The sequence below is a fragment of the Orbicella faveolata genome, unplaced genomic scaffold (assembly GCF_042242905.1).
Source record: "Orbicella faveolata isolate gen_17 unplaced genomic scaffold, um_ofav_v1 contig_47, whole genome shotgun sequence".
NCBI lineage: Eukaryota > Metazoa > Cnidaria > Anthozoa > Scleractinia > Merulinidae > Orbicella > Orbicella faveolata.
In genome coordinates, this window is record NW_028301577.1 from 15,331,332 (window position 1) to 15,347,500 (window position 16,169).

The 16,169-nt window shown below is 39.9% G+C and overlaps 2 protein-coding genes and 2 pseudogenes across 10 annotated transcripts in view; 2 read left to right on the forward strand and 2 right to left on the reverse strand.

The window, feature by feature from the left end:
• LOC110064413 (bridge-like lipid transfer protein family member 2) overlaps window positions 1–16,169 on the reverse strand; it is a 257,542-nt gene that overhangs the window by 47,909 nt on the left and 193,464 nt on the right. For 7 of the 9 annotated variants that reach the window (XR_016204073.1, XM_089279154.1, XM_089279150.1 and 4 more), the window contains 4 exons: window positions 10,476–10,572; window positions 9,587–9,674; window positions 8,775–8,933; window positions 14–57 (listed from right to left, as the gene is read on the reverse strand). Coding sequence is in view for 7 of the 9 variants with exons in the window: in XM_089279154.1 (XP_089135280.1) it covers window positions 14–57; window positions 8,775–8,933; window positions 9,587–9,674; window positions 10,476–10,572 (388 nt within the window). In the remaining 2 variants the exon portion in view is untranslated. Of the gene's footprint in view, window positions 1–13; window positions 58–8,774; window positions 8,934–9,586; window positions 9,675–10,475; window positions 10,573–11,040; window positions 11,273–16,169 lie in introns of those variants that run through there. The other 2 variants (XR_016204074.1, XM_089279156.1) reach the window with 2 other exon arrangements.
• LOC149097312 (uncharacterized) lies at window positions 4,128–5,357 on the forward strand (annotated as a pseudogene).
• LOC110062886 (uncharacterized) overlaps window positions 11,862–16,169 on the forward strand; it is a 5,345-nt pseudogene continuing 1,037 nt past the window's right edge.
• Window positions 12,463–14,863, reverse strand: LOC149097313 (uncharacterized). The gene has a single exon (XM_089279161.1). The coding sequence runs from the start codon at window positions 14,839–14,841 to the stop codon at window positions 14,299–14,301; it is 543 nt and encodes a 180-aa protein (XP_089135287.1). The 5' UTR covers window positions 14,842–14,863; the 3' UTR covers window positions 12,463–14,298.

The window sequence follows — 16,169 nt, forward strand, 5'->3', positions numbered from 1 at the left end:
CATTGGTGATTACCTCATCATCGTAACTGAACACATCCTTGTCCTCTACTTCCATCCCTGTCAAAACAAGTACAATTGAGACAATGTAAATTTGTTGCTTATTAGTAGAATGTGCTCCAAAACATCTATTAAAAAGGCTTTAAGCCAAGCTAACTTGTTATATTTGAAGCAATCATGTTTCATTTAATACCTATGACAAGGGTGGTAAAAGAGATTGTGAGGAGTTTGTACATGTACGTTACGTGACAGTATAAATTCTACAACAATCATTCATTTTAAAATAATCATTAATTTAGAGGAACACCTAAGGTGTTTTGATTGTTACTACTGATAATGAAATGAGTATGTTATGTACACGTACAGAGTAATTTAGAGGTAAAGAACTATTTATAATCAACTTTATTATATGACTGAGAAAATTATTTCCTTGTGATTGGCTGAGAGCGGCCAATTTACTGTTAATTCTTAATTTGCAATGCAGTGCAAATTGACATGCATGCATTTGGAATTTTCTCAGTCATATAATAAAGGAGTAATTGTATGAAAGTTTGGGCAATTAAGGATTTACACTACTTGCAATATTTAAAAATTCTTTCAAATTGCACTCACCTAAAGGTTCCTTCAATTCTGAGAGAATTTTCCAATATTACTGGTAGTGTAAATCCTTAATTGCACTTGCATTCATATGATTAGCTATACTGTCTATTGAAAGAGACCAAATGCATAAGTTGTCTCCTTGCCCTTAGAATGTAATAAGGGCTATTTTGATATTGATGTTTCTGTCCTTATTACTTGAGTTGTTAAAAAATCTTTGTTCCCTCATTTTATTAAAAAATATCTTTGAATCAGAGGATTGAAATAACTCACATAAGAGCAGGCACCAAACTGACCAAAATAGCAAATCACTAAGGTTTTAGAACTGCAAACCATGCGCTTTCTCAGATGACTTTTATGAGTACATGTACCCACCAAGTGATTTCCTGATCTCAGTGGAGAGTGAGAAAGAAAATCTGTCCAGCATCTAAAAATATTCATGAACTGATGACATGGCCAGTAAAACAAGTCATTTGGTGAACAAACTGAGTGATTTCCAGCAGAAAACAACTGCCATTTGAATCCGTAGTTGCTTGCTATAAGTTTGCTGTACGAATCAATTTTACTCTGCAGTGGCCATTAATCAATCCGTGGTTTATAGCTAATTGTGATGAATTTATAGATGTTTTTCTTATTAATCAAAACTATAACAAAATTCTCAAACGTGACTGGCTATCAGCAGCCCGATTTGAACATTAATTGGACAGTGTATGCGTCATGCTTGTAATTAGACAGTAAGTGTCATTTTGCGTGCGCTGTTGCGGTGCACTTTGTTCAGTAAACTGCTGGGTTTTTCAGCATTCATAACAACGTTTTAAAACGTTCAGCGCTCAATCGATGGTTTGTTCGTTTCTCGAATTTTGTCATAATTTTGATTAATTGGTAACAGGACATCGTGTCATCCAATTCAGTCTGTAATCATACTCGTGATTAACAAATCAGACTCCCGCTTTGCGGTCGTCTGATTTTGTTAATCATTCGTATGATTACAGACCGAATTTGACTCCACTCAGTCCTATTACCATTATTTATTAAATCCACTTTGAAATCACTGGTTATCCTTGCAGTCTGATTTGCTCTCAGTGGTGTGATTTATCCATGAATCGCACTACTTTTTGCTCTAAATCGCATCTTTTTCTCAGCCAACAAGAATGGAACAGTAAAACAAAAACACTTATCAGATTTCAAGGTTAAAGTAACCAATAAAATTTCAGGAAAGTGAAAGGCAAAAAGCCAGAGTGGCGAATTTTGCAACTATTATTGTCAAAACTTTGTTGTCATTGTTGTTTTTTCCAAAACAATTGACAAATTTAATTAATTACAGTTTCTGAATGACAATTATGAGCTCCTTCAGGCTGAAGACCCACTTTAATGGAAGTTTCCAACTTTCAGTGTCCATTTTGACAAATATTTTGGTGATTTTTCTTCAACATCTGCTTACGATCTGTATGATACTGAGTCCAGCAAAACATGAACAAACAAAAGTCACACAACAACAAATTCTGAGCCATCTCAAGAAGGTAGATGTTTCCAGGTTTCTGGTGGTTTCAAACGAAGCAACACAAGAACTCATCTCTGTCGCTGTGAATAAAGATAGTCAAAATACGCCTGGGCTCCGCAAAACAATGACTGAACGAACATTTCCGAAGCTGGTGCCAGTCCGGCCATCTTGAAAATATCTTGAAACAAATGGTGCTGCAAGAACTTGACAAGGTCCTGAGTATCAAGTTCTATGCCAAGGTCACACAAAAAATGAAGATGATAACAAGCTAGAATCCCTTAAAATTATGCAGAGTGCCACTGAACGGTATTTAAAAGAAAAAAAACTATCCACTTGGCATCGGGCACTCGGGGGAGTTTCATAACTTGAAAGAACTCCAACGCAGAATTACACAGGATGCACCTTGAAACTCCTTCTCCAAAGACAACGAAAAGTCTAAGCCTCAACCACAGAAGAAAGGAAAGCCTTCCATCATTGATTCAGGCGACGAGAATTGAAATTTATGCACGAAGTAGACAGGTTTCATTCTGACTTCAGAACTGCTTGTTTCTTTGTTATGCTTGAAGGAGTTTTCGTCACATGACATCATTTTGCATACTAAATGAGATGTAGTGATGTTTCCGGTTCCGCTATTTGCAACAAACCAGCTAATGGAACAATACACCAAAATCTAAAATTTAAGGCAATAAAATGTGACCCTCCATGGGAAAGCAGGGAAAAAGGTGAACGTATGGGCATGCGTGTGATGACATGGCACGCTAAGCGTGTCACCTATCTCTCAGATATGCGCATATGTAATAAGCAAAACAAAGAGTGTCACGGTAGATATTGTTTTGCATGCTAAAGCTTTTGTCCAAAGCAGTGAACTGTTTGACATGCTTATGTGCGAAAAGACACGTGTGTGAAAAGACATGCGTGCAATATAGCACGCGTGCATCGAGACATGCTTCCCAAAACAGCCACCTTTCCAATTCGAGCCTTTCAACGTGACAAAACTTACTTTTCCTGGTACGAGTCGAGAAATACATGGTAGACAACATATGTTTTTCATTTGTTTATTATTATAAAATGAACACACACAAGTTTACTTCACTTACTTCCTGGCGGGCGTACAAGACTCTTACGAGTTATGAAGTGGACTCATTGCCTTGAGTGACGGTGTCGCATGTCAACCTGTTTCACCTGTTGGACTGTAATTTCGAGTTGTAAGAGACGTGTATAAAATGAAAATAAAAACCCAAGAGACCTCGAGAATGAAAAAAATTAGCTTGGTAGGGTCTTGACTTTGCAACCACGGTCCAGACCTCTCACAGGTAACCTCGCTCCCAGGGTCCTCACTTGTTGCTTAGTTACAAAACCAAAAATCGTTGTTGCCGTTGTTTAGTCTTCTTAAAAGTAACTCATGGAGAACACACAAGGTCACGAATTTCCCTGCTTTCTGTAGTGAGAAAACGATTTAGAGTCTGTTCAAGAAGAATATTTCAATCCTAGACTAGCTGAGGAAGAATTTAATGAAGATGAGGACTTTTCTGACGACAGCAGCGATGATGAGACTGGCTTCGACATTGACTTCGAGTTTTCTGAATTGGACTCATCTGATCGATCGAGAGTGGAGACATTTATTCGCAAAACATGTGGATGTACCCTGGGTGACGAAGAAAAGCCATGCAGCTCAACTTTTCTACTGGAGGACATTATTGACTGCAGAAACAACTGTGCGGAACTTGAATCATCTGAACTGGATTTAGTAATTCTAGGAATAGTTCAAAGTGCCATAAACTGTGATGAAGTCAGCAGCTTGGGAAGAAAAGAGACAAAGCCGCAGCAGACCAGGGTAACTCTCTCTTTTCACAGCCACTGAATCTGTCTTAAAACTTTTTTGTTCATGCATCGTCTGCACAAGAGCCGATTTTACAGTTTAGTCAAACATTAACAAAAGAATGGACTAACACTTCGAACCCACTGAAATACGAAATGGCTACCGAGCTCTGCTTTCAGTGTTGAGACTGTGGAATACGTTGTAAAGTTTATAATGAACGTGGCAGAAGACCAAGCCCTTTTACTTCCCGGTCATGTCCCTGGCTTCAAACAGATTGATGTTAAATTGCTACCAAGCTCATTAACAAAGTGTAAGCTTTGGAAAATGTACCATGATGCGTCCAATGCTGCTGGCCATGTAGCCGTTGGTTACTCGAAATTCTGCGACCTGTGGAAGCAGCCTTGTCCATTCATTGTGATCAGCTTCAGATCTCTGCTGGACTTCCTAAAAGAACAATAATCAAATACTTAAGTCAGCCAACTTTCCAGAAACCCAAAAAGTGGAAGCTGTAAAACAACAGGAGGCTCACCTAAAATTGGCTGCAGAGGAGAGATATTTTTACAAAAGCTGCTGCAAAACAACAAAGGATGCCCTCGTCGATCACTTAAAAGACGTTGACTTTTCTGAGAAACGTGTAGCTTGCAATCTAGAAGGAACAGTTCACTATTCATATGATTACGCTCAACAACTTCACTACCCAGCTGATCCTTACCAGTCTGGTCCGATTTACTTTAAGACCCTGCGCAAGTGTGGTTTGTTTGGAGTTTGCTGCGAGACCATACCGAGGCAAGTGAACTTTTTAATCAATGAGATCGTTCTGACTGGGAAATGGGCAAACAGTACCATTTCATATGTCCACTACTTTTTCGAGCATCACGGACTTGGTGAGACATTTGCTCAAATACATGCCGATAACTGTGGGGTGCAGAATAAAAACAATGCATTCATGTGGTATTACTTATGGAGAGTCATGACCAGACTACACCACACCATTGACTAGAGCTTCTTATTAGCGGGACACACTAAATTTGCCCCAGACTGGTGTTTTGGACTAATGAAACAAAGAACTCGTAGAACGTTTATTTCATCGCTGTTTGATATAGCAAGGGCAGTTGAGGATTCGGTGACCGTCAATACGGCAGAACTCGTTGGCCTGCACAATGGAAGAGTGTTCATTCCGACATATGACTGGATGTCATATCTCGACACATTTTTAAGAGGATCCCACAGCTAAAAACCTACCATCACTTCCGTTTTGATAAAAATTTCCCTGGGACAGTGTTCTGGAAACAGTACTGGTCAACTGAGGAACGAGCCCTGAACATCATTGTCGATGGCGTTGTGTTACTCATTTTGGTCACAGTATGTCACAGCAAACATGGTCGTTTTAGTCTTCAGCTGCTCTTTGTTGGAGGGAGGTCAGGCTTGCTTTGCGTGGTTTAGTGGAAGTTGTTGAATTTTTATAGAGAGATGTGCTCGAGTGTTTTGCAACTTTTGGCTACATAAATGGGACCTCTTTCGAAACTACTTACACATTGATTTCGTAAATACATTTTACCACACCAATAAATTGCAAGGTGGAATAATTACAAATGCAATCTATAAGATACAAGAAAATGTTCACCAGTTGTTTCCTGGCGATTCTGAACAAATACACCTTTGGTACATCATCTAGGGAAATGTTTTCTTTGTTTTATGAAATGACAAGTTCAGTTGAAGCAGTAAAGTCTTCGTTCCTTAATATAAGAATGTAAGATTATGCATTTAAATGTACGTGAATTGCGCTACAACAGTTTCGAGTATGAAATTTAACCCTACTCCCTCTCAATGTGACCCTGGATTGTCTTGCTGACACTTGCTGCCACGTGCTGTTGCATAATTTGACATAATTTATGCGTTACTCTTCTCGCGATGGTACTCTATTCGGCATTTTACAGGCCGGAAGTGAAGGAGGATGGCTGTTTTCGCAGGCTAGTGTTGTCATGAGTATCACTTGCCATGCGGGCGTCCCGTGTTCAATTCTTCCTGGGGTCGCCTGTCACAGTGTTCTTTTTACGTTGTTTTACTTCATAGAAAAATTTCTCACTGCCGGTCACTGAGTCTATTTCAAACCTTGTCCGGCTGCCGGACACATTATCGTCGAATAGCTTGAACTTTTTCCCCCAGATCCCTGCCCAGCTCTTGTTTGGCTGTGCAAATACTGGGACTGAAGGCTATGTTGTCAACATGGTTAACGAAACGCTAATCATATCGACAACAGACTACAACGTTGGTGGCACAAAATTTTGCTTCAGTTTCTGCCGAGTAAATACTGCATGTTTACTCACTTATTTGAATTCTTCACATGTCATCTGAAATCACTAATGTTTATTTTCAATAAATCGAGAGCACTGCTGAAAGAGAGAGCTGATTTCACAAACATAGGACCCATGATCACGAATAAAGATATTCTATCGTCAACTTTGAGTATGATACTCGTTGAAAAGCACTGGAATCGCTGAAAATCTGCGAGGAGAAGTTGCTTGTTTCCAACGTTTGCTTTTACAGCCGCCGCTGCATAACTCGGGTGTCAGCCAAGCTGAACTTGTTACTGATTGTTGAGACGAAAGAACGGTGAGTTGAACGTTAGTTCTTCAATGCGGTTAGCATGTCACTTTGCACAGTTGAAAAATGCATGCTATTTGACTCACTGGTGTGCCATTTCACATGGTACGGAGCTAGACACACTTCATTGTTCGCTGAGACACGCGACTTTTGTTTCTACCGTGCAATAGTAACAAAGGAAAAATTTTAATGAGGCGTGCCTTCTGACACACTGCTCGGAAGACGATGTGTCATTTGACACACTGTCCATTGTTTAGCTTGTCATTTTAGTGTGCCTGTGCGTTCACCTTTTTCCCTGTTTTCCCATGGAGGGTCACAAATTGTGCAATTTCAAAATGGATCTAATAAAGTAGCAATTGACCTTCACATCATGCAATTTTGGTCTGAAATCATACTTGTGATTTCAAATCGAACAAGTGCCCAGCGTGAGTTCCATTTGGAAATCACATGTTTGATGTCAGACGAAATTGCACTCCACGCAGTTCAATTACCATTATAAATAAATCATCAGCTGAACGTTGGCAAGGTGGTATTTGTACGGTTTCAACCAGGTGATCTGAAATTGGTGGGTTGAGGTCAGCAATTTATATCTTGGGGATACTAACAGTTGGTTTGCATTTATATAGGAACTGGAAAATAAAAATATTCAAGCCATAAAAGTAATGTAATTATAAAAGAAAATGAGAGCATATGGAAAATTTGAAATAATTATTAAATTTGGGAGGAAAACACTTCTCGAGAGTGAAAAGCCTCACACAATTTTTGGCAAAGTTTCAATCAAAAGCCGCTGTCAAAACCTTTGATGGATCAAAATTTTTATACCCCACCTTTGTTGTTTATCAAATAGTCTTTAATTTGGGAGCCCTTGTTCGACTACAAACATGAAAGATCACTTCATTGCTTTAGAAGCCATTTTGTTCACAATTGTCAGGGAAATGTTGCTCTGCCTGCAAAATACCCTGGTCAGCAGAATTACCACCAAAAAATAGTTTACAACCAATGTTGTTCGTCCTTCGTAGTCGAAGATGACCAAAGACATCTAGTTTGTTAATAAATTTCTACAGTGTGTCCGGAGGTGGCTGATGAGACCAATCCGGGCAAGCAAACCTCTCCCACAGGTAGGGCAGAAGTGGGTTGGGGCTGTGCTATTAGTGCTAGCGGCTCTTTCCTTGCGTACTGCTTGCTTCTCGTCGGCTTGACGGGACCTGCGTTCCTCTGCTGCGTGGGCTCCTTTGGTGATGAGTTGGTGCCAGGAGGGTCTGTTGGAGGCAAGAGACTCCCAGGACTCAGTGCTGATGTTGAAGTCTTTTAGGGAGACTTTTAGACTGTCCTTGTAGTGCTTTTGCTACCCTCCAACTGTGTGCTTGCCAGAGCAGAGTTCCCCGTAGAAGAGCTGCTTTGGAATGCGGTCATCTGGCATGCGGGAGACGTGGCCTGCCCATCTCAGCTGGGCCTTGTGCATGACAGTGATGGCACTAGGGAGGTCTGCCTGCTTCAGGACTTCTGTGTCCGAGACTTTGTCCTGCCAGCAAATGTGGAGAATGTTTCGGAGGCACTGCAGATGAAAAGGGTTGATCAGCTTCTCATGCCATCTGCACGCAGTCCAGGTTTCGCAGCCATAGAGTAAGGAGGTGAGGACCACAGCATGGTAGACTTTGAGCTTGGTATTGAGGCTGATTCCTCTTCTCTCCCAGACTTCCTCCTGCAGTCTCCTGAACGCGCTGCTTGCCTTGGAGATTCTGTTGTTGATCTCAGCGTCAATGTTCACATTGCGAGAGAGTGTGCTGCCCAGGTATGTGAAAGTCTCTACTGCCTGTAGTACCTGACCATTCACCGTTATCTGCGGCTCGTGGTACTGCTTGTTCGGGGCTGGCTGGTACATTACTTCTGTCTTCTTGGTGCTGATGATGCTAATGACTGACTGACTGAGTGAATTATTTCTTCGCCAACTAACTGCTATAACTCAGTCTAGCTATGCTATCACTTATTAAAAAAGAATGAAAAGAAACACTCCATACAGAAGGACAGGGATATTACTTGCTGCTTTATGAACAAAGACTGATGCTTGGAAAACTCAGTAAACTTTATGTTCATGAACCAAACATTTATTTCTGGCAGTGCCTTTCTCCTCCCAGAATGAGATGCTCCTAGAGGTGGTGGATTCTGTCCAAAATCAACTTATACCTATATAATTATATTGCTAAAAGTGTTCTATTTATGAAGAATTATAATTATGAATTGTAACTAAGGACTAACCTCTAAATCCGAGGTCAACCTCTCCCACCTCAGCCTCGTATTCATGTGCTCTTTGAGGGAAGAAAAACACCATAACTTTCTTGAACAAGCGATATGTTAAGCGAACGGCCAGTGGACATACGTTCACTTCAAAATGCTCCTTCACGCCGATGCCTCCAACTGTAGAAAAGAAAATGAAACTAGTTTTATGACAATATTCTTTTCAAAATATTATTAAATTCTAAACCTCTGATAATGCATTTTCTAGCTTTCTGATTGGTTAACTGAATCTTCATTACCAGACATTATAACTGCACTTGACATGGAAAAGAGGGTGGCATGTGTCACTTAATGGAAAGTTCTGCTGGTAGAAAAGGCTGACAAGAGCAGATTTGGCAAGCTTCCCTTGAACAGTTCTTTCGTTTTTAGTGCATAATTTCAATCTATTTTTTGAGAAGAATATTTGCAAGCTGTTGGAAATTCATCTGTTTCATGAAGTCAACAACACCCATTGGTAGAGCAGACAATGTTGATTCCTCAAGATTCAGTGGGCAAAAACAAATTGTGATACTCTTGCAGAATCACTAGAAATTTTAGGCTTTTTTGGCTTTGATCAACAAATGCCTGAATGCCAGAAACCATGGTTGTATAGCTTAATGTATATTTCGAAACAAAGCTCAAAAATGCTGCAGGTATGGGAACCATTGTATGTATTTCTAAAAGGTTGCTCACATGGCGCTTGCACCACCTCAGCCCACTTCATTATTGCTCAGCGTTTGTGTGTCTGGCTGGTGTATGTCAAGCAAAGTTGTTGAACAGACTTATTTTCATACCTGGAGGCCTCACTCGACTGAATACCCGAACAGCCACTGCTCTATCTACGTGACCCTTACCACTGAGGTCTAATGGGCTCATGACATCCTGAAAGTACAACAAGAAAGAACCCAAATTTTGTAGTGAATACTGCATTAACTCTGGATTGGTGGTTAACGAAATACGCTTTAGTCTTCAAAGGATCCATGTTATGTCAGCAGACTGGGGCCAAGGATGTTTAACGTGTGAATTAGTTTCTGACAATTAATTGAACTGTTCAAGTGGCAGAACTTTATGACCAGAACCAAACAGACAACAGACACTTTTCAGCATTTAATGGATAACCAAATGCATTAGCCTTGGTCTCTGTTTTCTTTCACTGTTCACAAGCTCCAATCAAATAGGTTACGTAACAGCGGACTTGAAATGTTCAAAGAAGGTACATTTTGGGCCCAGTGAATGAAGTTGCTATGTTAACTGTATGACAATCGTGGGACAAAGGAAACACCTGAGTCCTGCATGGAAATCAAATTTATTAATTTTATTTAATTCAGCTCAGTTAACTATAGTGTACAGAATGATATGGTAACAATATAAAGCTCATCGCATTAAATATAAAGAATAAAAATAGCAGCTTGATCTTAATAATGAGCTTGTTAGAATCATCCAAATAGCAAAGCTAATTATCTAGGAGAGCCAAGGATGTTTGGCTTAATAAAATTAGACCAAATCCATGTTCCTGTAACATTGAACAGATAGAGTGCAAAACTAGAATCTGGCAGGTCATGGGCTCAAATCCTGTGAGGGACTCAGACTTTTCCTTTGTTTCATACTCGTGACATAATGCACATTTCACCAGTATCAAGAGCTACACATGTACTGTAACCTTCCGGTAATAATCCATCTCACCTTATAGATGCTGTTAGGCAAAAGGTTTCTGACGTGAAATCGTCCCAACTCTAAACGATGTTCCACCGTGGCACCACTTAGGGTGGCTTTCCTGTAACTACACAAGTCAATTCAAGACATCCATTAACACAAATAAATCCTTCCCTGTGTCTTACGTTTATGATGCCCATAAGGTAGCTTTCAAAGTGTTGAGGAACTAAAAGAGCCCAACTTTTACCTCATATAAAATGTTGCAAGATGCTTTTCTTTTCCTAACTTCTGTCTGCTTAAGGACGTTTGCGCTAAATGTTTCTGTGCATCCTTACCACACATGCAAATTCACACGCCACATCATGCATGAGAGCACTCACTAGGTAATAAAATTAACAATGATAGGGCAGATGGCCATTGCTGTAAGCTTTGCCTGGATTTAACAATCTTGGACGTTTGGTGACTCCTATTTTTCTTTTGATGGATCATTTTCTCTACTGATTTTCTACATTAAGGGAAAAAATTAAGAAAATCTATTGACTAGAAGTTTGAATTTTTTGCAAAATGCATAATCAAATTCTGTTCTTCTTAGCTCTTTGTTTATCTGTGCAACGGTTTGAAATGCCTCTTGAAGGGTTATGTTTTGTGAAAACTTTGGTAACATTTGAAATTATTTTCGCAACAGACCCACTTCCACAAAATATGACTGAGATCGTTTGCCTCCATTGACTCACCTTCGATATTTTTAACTATAAAACCATGTAAACCATGCTGAATTATGTGTGCCAATTTTTCAAAATCAGAGTAGTTTTCCACATGCTTTATCTCTGAAACGAAGACGGTGACCTCAATTTTTTTTGACATTTCTGACACAAGTAACTCATTATCTAACTGCAGTAAAAATTTCAAAAAAATCTATTGACTGGAAAATTTTCACACGAACGTCTTAAAGTCTTCAATCAGTGCAAACACTAATAAACAACCAAAATGTATGACCAAATGCTTATGGGGCACTAGTAGTTCCAATGATAAAGAAAAAGTCTACATATGAGTCTAGTGGCACATCAGGCCGGAGCTTATCCTGGTTTCTGTAGCATGAAGTAACTAGGAGTATTTCTACTCCTCCCTGGATGGGATGCTAGTCCATCATAGGGTTACCCCCCAGCATTAAATTTGCTGTCACCCATTTATACACTTGGGTGGAGAGAGGCACTGTGAGAGTTAAGTGTCTTGCCCAAGAACACAACACAATGTACCTGGGCAGGGCTTGAACCCAGACCACTTGCTCTGCAGTCGAGCACACCAACCATGAGGCCACTGTGCCTCCCACAGTTCCAATGATGTTATAACCAAAATCAACCTGTATGTCTTTACCTTAAAAACTCTGAAAATTAGAAATTGGCTCTAATCAAACATTCCTGGGACATGAAATACACTCCTGAAAGGCAGATTCTGCCTTGTCATCATGTGCACTATGAAGTCATGTGATAAAGCACCAGCTGCCCAAGTGATCAGTGCAATTCCCGCCTTGCTCAAGTTGGTCAGCAATAGATTAGCACACTGTAAAATTGGGGAAAAAATTCTTGAAATACCTGTGTTTTAAAACAGCACCTCTTCAGGAATTTCTGAAGTTATTGTAGAAGGTGTTTACGATCTAAAGACAAAGGAAAAGTGTTTCCAGAGCTGAAAGAATGACAGATTCTTCGCTTCACAATGCTGGCAATGGCACGGTGCCAAACAATGGCGAGTCGGCCATTGTCTTGGCGATCAGCTCAATGAGTAAGCTTCTGGTGTCTTCCATTACCTCAATGAAGTCTACAGTGGTTGAATCCTTAGGTCAGATGAAGGACACCATTGACCAACTTGTAATCAAGGAAGGTCCTCCAGAGGAAAGCAACGAGCAGCTACAAATAGCTGCCAACACGGACAAACGATCTACTGAACAGTCGGACAAAAACCAGCAATCTGGGTCAAAAAAACCCACAAGTGGTGAATCAACTGAGCACAGCATTAACACTCTGACACATCAGGGCTCTGCATCTCAGCAGGATGCCTGTGGCAAAATCAAGCTACTGTGAGGCATTGCGAACGACCTCAAACTTGATCAGAAGAAGGCTCCTGCCGTAAACAAGGCTCTGTTAGGGGGGGTACCCATGTCCCCTGTCTGAAATTCATCACCAGCCATGTCGGCATTTCACAAGATTCCTATGTCGCCTGTCGGAATTTCATCTCAGAGGAGTTGGGTTGGCCGGAAATTTGATCTTGTTCGATTAAAACAAAGCTACACGTATGACACATCGTAATACCTTTGTTTATTAAAAAAAACCGACACAGTGCTCTCAAGTCTCACGCATTGAGCATGAAGCTCACGCAAACGAATTCAATAATAATAATGATAATAATAAAGATCTTTCAACAGGGAGCCCACTTCACATACATGTGGTTTTCAGTGGGGCCCTGCAAAAATAAAATTGTAAAAGCTAAAGAAATAGTAGATTAAAAATAATAATAACATTTAACCATTGTACTAATAGAAATACAGAAAACAGTAAAAAAAAAGATAATTAAAAATCAAGAGATACCCCTAAATTGACTTTTAAAATTAAAAATACTGATACTGTTCCTAACGTCATCGGGTAGTGTTCCATTCATTAACAGCATTGTAAATAAAACGCTTTTGTCCCCAGGAGCGATGGGATGGAGGCTTACAAATGTTGTCTTTACTTCTCGTATTATACCCATGAATATCTTTAAAACTACAAAAATTAAAATCCCAGTCAATTAAACCATTTAAGGCCTTAAAAATTAAAATCATGCGACAAAAACTTCTTCTTCTCTTCATGTTCTCCCAGCCGAGCTGTACGAGTGCCTCTGTAGCAGATGAATGCATTGGCTTGTCAAGAACAATCCTCGCAGCTGTGTTTTGCGTACTTGGATTTTATTCATCAGGATTACATCGTTTTTGTCTCCCCATGTAGCATCCGCATAGTCTAATAACGGTATTATGGTCATCTTAACAAAAAGTTCCCTGATGTTCCTCGGAAGAAAACACTTAACTCTTCGTAATAAACCCAATCTTTGCGGCACTTTGGTACAGAGGTGTTCTACATGGTCTGACCAAGTCAGATTCTCATTTATGATGACACCCAGATACTGATAAGAACTCACTCTATCCAACTTCCTATCCATGATTGACAAAGTGACATCATTAAATGAATTCAGCTTCTTATTGCCACCGATGAGCATAAATTTAGATTCCGAAACATTTACAGTCAGTTTATGCTCGAAAAGCCATTGTGCTGGTCTGTCCAAATCATGATTCAGTATGGTCTGTAATCTATAAGCTGATTCTGAAGAGCAGTATAGGGCAGTATCATCAGCGAACAAGGTAACGCTGCTGTTCTTAAGGACGTTGGGCAGATCATTGATGTAGATGGTCAACAATAATGGGCTGAGGATTGACCCTTGGGGAACACCAACCATCACTCTCCTAGTCGAAGACGAACCCTGACCAATGACCATTTTCTGACAACGAGATGAAAGATAAGAGTCAAACCATGCAAGGTCAGTGCTGGTTACTTCTATGGCTTTAAGCTTCTAACATAATGCCATGGTTCACCGTATCAAATGCTTTCTTTAAATTGATGAACACTACACCGTTAACTAATCCTTTGTCCAAATTTCCTAGTACCTCATCGGTAAACCGAGTTAAAGCTAGGCTGGTAGATCTTCCACGTCTGAAACCAAATTGGTTAACGAAAAGAAGGTTATTGGAAGCAAGGTAGCCATTAAGTTGAGAATGTACAGCTCTCTCGATCACTTTACCGGCAGTGGGAAGAATAGAAATCGGCCGCTAGTTATCTTTATCACTTCTGTCACCTTGCTTAAAGAGCGCAGTTACTTTAGCACATTTCCATGAAGATGGAAAGCAGCCACTTTCCAGGGACAGGTTTATGATATATTGTAGTGAACGAGCGAGTACACTTGCTGAATCTCTGAGCAGGCGAGCACTGATGTTATCCAGTCCAATGGCCTTATTGATCTGCAGCTGACTCAACTGCTCTTCAACAAAAGATATTGTTACGGGCTGGAGAGAAAAATTTGAGCTGCATGCAAAGCACTGATCTGGCAAAGCACCGCTAAAGGCTTTGGCAAGCTTCTTGCCAATGCTTGAGAAATGATTATTCAAAGTTTCGGCAATGCTTGCAGGATCAGTTTGCAATTTCCCATCAGAAAAGATTGCGTTAATTTCACAGCGATTAGATGGAAGAGTTTCTTTGATCGCTTTCCACATCCTGCAACTGTCACCTTTAGCATCCTCTATTAAAAGGCAATAATATTCCGATTTAAGCCTTCTCTCCTCTTGATTTGCACAGTTTTTCAGCTTTCGGTACATTTGCCAGTTGTACTTGGAATTTAAAATTCACGCCTTCTTTTTATGGTAATCACGATCACACCGTATTTCTAAAAGCTTTTTCGTAATCCAAGGAGACTGTTTTCCCTTAACTCATTTTGTTTTCATCGGAGCATGATCATTGGGAATGCTTTTGAAAAGGCTCTCCCAAAGGTGTAAGGCATCATTAACGTCATTTGTGCTCTCAATAATAGACCATGGGACGTAATTTAAGTCTTTCAGAAATGTATCTTTATCATAGTTTTTGAAACAGCAATACTCAAACACCTTGGGCGGTAGTTTTTTAACACCCCCTTCGATGGTACAAAAAACAACACTGTGGTCACTTTGCATCAAGAACATCTGACTGCACGATCCTGAGAGTTGTTGACAAAAATTAAGTCTATCGTGGTGCTAGAATTCTCAGTAACACGGGTAGGCTTGTTAACAATCTGTGTAAGGCTGTGATTAGATGCAAATTCTTTTAATTTATGGCATAAATTTCAGCTGTCACGCTGAAACTATTATTTCTCACGCATTGAAGGCTCCTTGCTGTTTTAGTCCAGTACATATATAATTGAGTATCTCTTTGGATATGATTTACTCCTTGTATGCTTTGCACTTGCTTTGAACACTTTTCAGCACTAGGAATTCTTATGCAGAGCCAGCATTTCTCCAGTCAGTGGGTTTAATGATTACTTTAAGATTACTTTTAAAGCATCACATTTTGACTCCGAATGAACGAAAAGACGTCTTAGCTACTTCAAGTTTTCAAAATTTTCTAAGGTGCTGGGGGCATGCTGGGGGGCATATTGGGAGCATGCTTTTGAGCGCTCAAGTTGCTGACCTCCTAGGAGATGTGGGGGCATGCTCCCCTGGGAAATTTTGAAATTTAGATGCTTGGAATTGCTATTTTCAGCCATTTTCCAGTTAGTATTTGAACCTAAAGTACAATCGAACCTATGACTATTTTTACCATGTTTAAGTTTAACAACCCTTCTTTGACTCAAAATCTCAACAGCCTCAATCAGATAATCTCTCCTATCTATAATCTTCCTTTGAATTTGGTGTAACCCTTAATTTCTGCTGAAGACAAGAAGACCTTGGCACTTTCCCCTGTCTCTCTTTTCCTTCCATAATGCCATTTGACGATAATACAACTTCATATTCTTTTACTGGTGACCCACTGATAAAAATATGAAGCAGACTTTCAAAGATCTCTTTCCTTTTTCCTTATGCATGTTTTTAGGCGTTTTAGGCCACTGCTCTCTCAGCTGAGAGTGAGAAAAAATACTCAGCAATGACGGACTTGATTTATTCGATGTGGACGT